Raw genomic sequence first — 1,561 nt, forward strand, 5'->3', positions numbered from 1 at the left:
TGTGTGTACTGTGTATAGTTGCGTGTACTGTGTATAGTTAGTTGTGTGTACTGTGTATAGTTAGTTGTGTGTACTGTGTATAGTTGTGTGTACTGTGTATAGTTAGTTGTGTGTACTGTGTATAGTTAGTTGTGTGTACTGTGTATAGTTGTGTGCACTGTGTATAGTTGTGTGTACTGTGTATAGTTGTGTGTACTGTGTATAGTTGTGTGTACTGTGTATAGTTAGTTGTGTGTACTGTGTATAGTTGTGTGTACTGTGTATAGTTGTGTGTACTGTGTATAGTTGTGTGTACTGTGTATAGTTAGTTGTGTGTACTGTGTATAGTTAGTTGTGTACTGTGTATAGTTAGTTATGTACTGTGTATAGTTAGTTGTGTGTACTGTGTATAGTTAGTTATGTACTGTGTATAGTTAGTTATGTACTGTGTATAATTAGCTGTGTGTACTGTGTATAATTAGTTGTGTGTACTGTGTAAAGTTAGTTATGTACTGTGTATAGTTAGTTGTGTGTACTGTGTATAGTTGTGTGTACTGTGTATAGTTGTGTGTACTGTATTGTCAGGTTTTGAAGCTGTTTGACCTTTGACCTGCATCCTGAGGGTCCAGGAACCTCCTTTGTTTGGACCCAGCAGCTGGTCCTGACCCCCTCAGCTCTTATCTCTGAACTGGTCCTTACTGGTCCGCCTGCAGCTCCCAGCAGGAAGCTCCAACACAAAGTGTCTTTGTTGGGTCCTGAGGTCCAACAGAGCCTCAGTCAGAGTCCAGAGCAGGGGGGTCTGACGGGTCCTGGATTTATGGTTCTGGTCGGGTGGAGGAGCAGCTCTGACTGAAACTGGTCCATTTCTGTTCATATCTGATCCAGTTCAAGAACTCTGGTCCTCTGGTCCCATACTGAACCAGGTGCAGGACTCAGTCTGGACCAGCTGATGGGCCCGGTCTGAACCAGGTACAGGACCAGGTATGGACCAGCTGATTGGCCCCGTCTGAACCAGGTAAAGGACCAGGTCTGGACCAGCTGATGGGCCCGGTCTGAACCAGGTACAGGACCAGGTCTGGACCAGCTGATGAGGCCAACAAGACACAAAAGGATAAACTAAAATTTGAGGAGATGAATCAAAGACCGGGACCAGGTCCCTCTGGACATAGTAAGACCTGCTGGATCAGTGTAGAGGTGGTCCTGTACAGCTGGTCCTGGTCGGTCCTCCTCTGTAGAGGTGGTCCTGTAGAGGTGGTCCTGGTCGGTCCTCCTCTGTAGAGGTGGTCCTGTAGAGGTGGTCCTGTAGAGGTGGTCCTCCTCTGTAGAGGTGGTCCTGTACAGGTGGTCCTGTAGAGGTGGTCCTTGTCTGTAGAGGTGGTCCTGTAGAGGTGGTCCTGTAGAGGTGGTCCTGTAGAGGCAGTCCTGGTTGGTCCTCCTCTGTAGAGGTGGTCCTGTAGAGGTGGTCCTCCTCTGTAGAGGTGGTCCTGTAGAGGTGGTCCTGTAGAGGTGGTCCTCCTCTGTAGAGGTGGTCCTGTACAGGTGGTCCTGTAGAGGTGGTCCTCCTCTGTAGAGGTGGTCCTGT

General features: G+C 48.2%; 1 protein-coding gene across 1 annotated transcript in view; it reads right to left on the reverse strand.

Annotated features, from left to right (window-relative positions):
- Positions 1-538: 538 nt before the first annotated feature.
- Positions 539-1,561, reverse strand: part of LOC106511091 (mucin-2-like) — a gene marked incomplete at its 5' end in the record, with an annotated part of 2,777 nt that continues 1,754 nt past the window's right edge. Inside the window, one exon of the mRNA XM_013999836.1 lies at positions 539-1,557. Within this exon, the coding sequence (XP_013855290.1) occupies positions 1,116-1,557 (442 nt within the window). The remainder of the gene's footprint in view (positions 1,558-1,561) is intronic.

Source organism: Austrofundulus limnaeus, unplaced genomic scaffold (genome assembly GCF_001266775.1).
Source record: "Austrofundulus limnaeus strain Quisiro unplaced genomic scaffold, Austrofundulus_limnaeus-1.0 Scaffold2504, whole genome shotgun sequence".
NCBI classification, from domain to species: domain Eukaryota; kingdom Metazoa; phylum Chordata; class Actinopteri; order Cyprinodontiformes; family Rivulidae; genus Austrofundulus; species Austrofundulus limnaeus.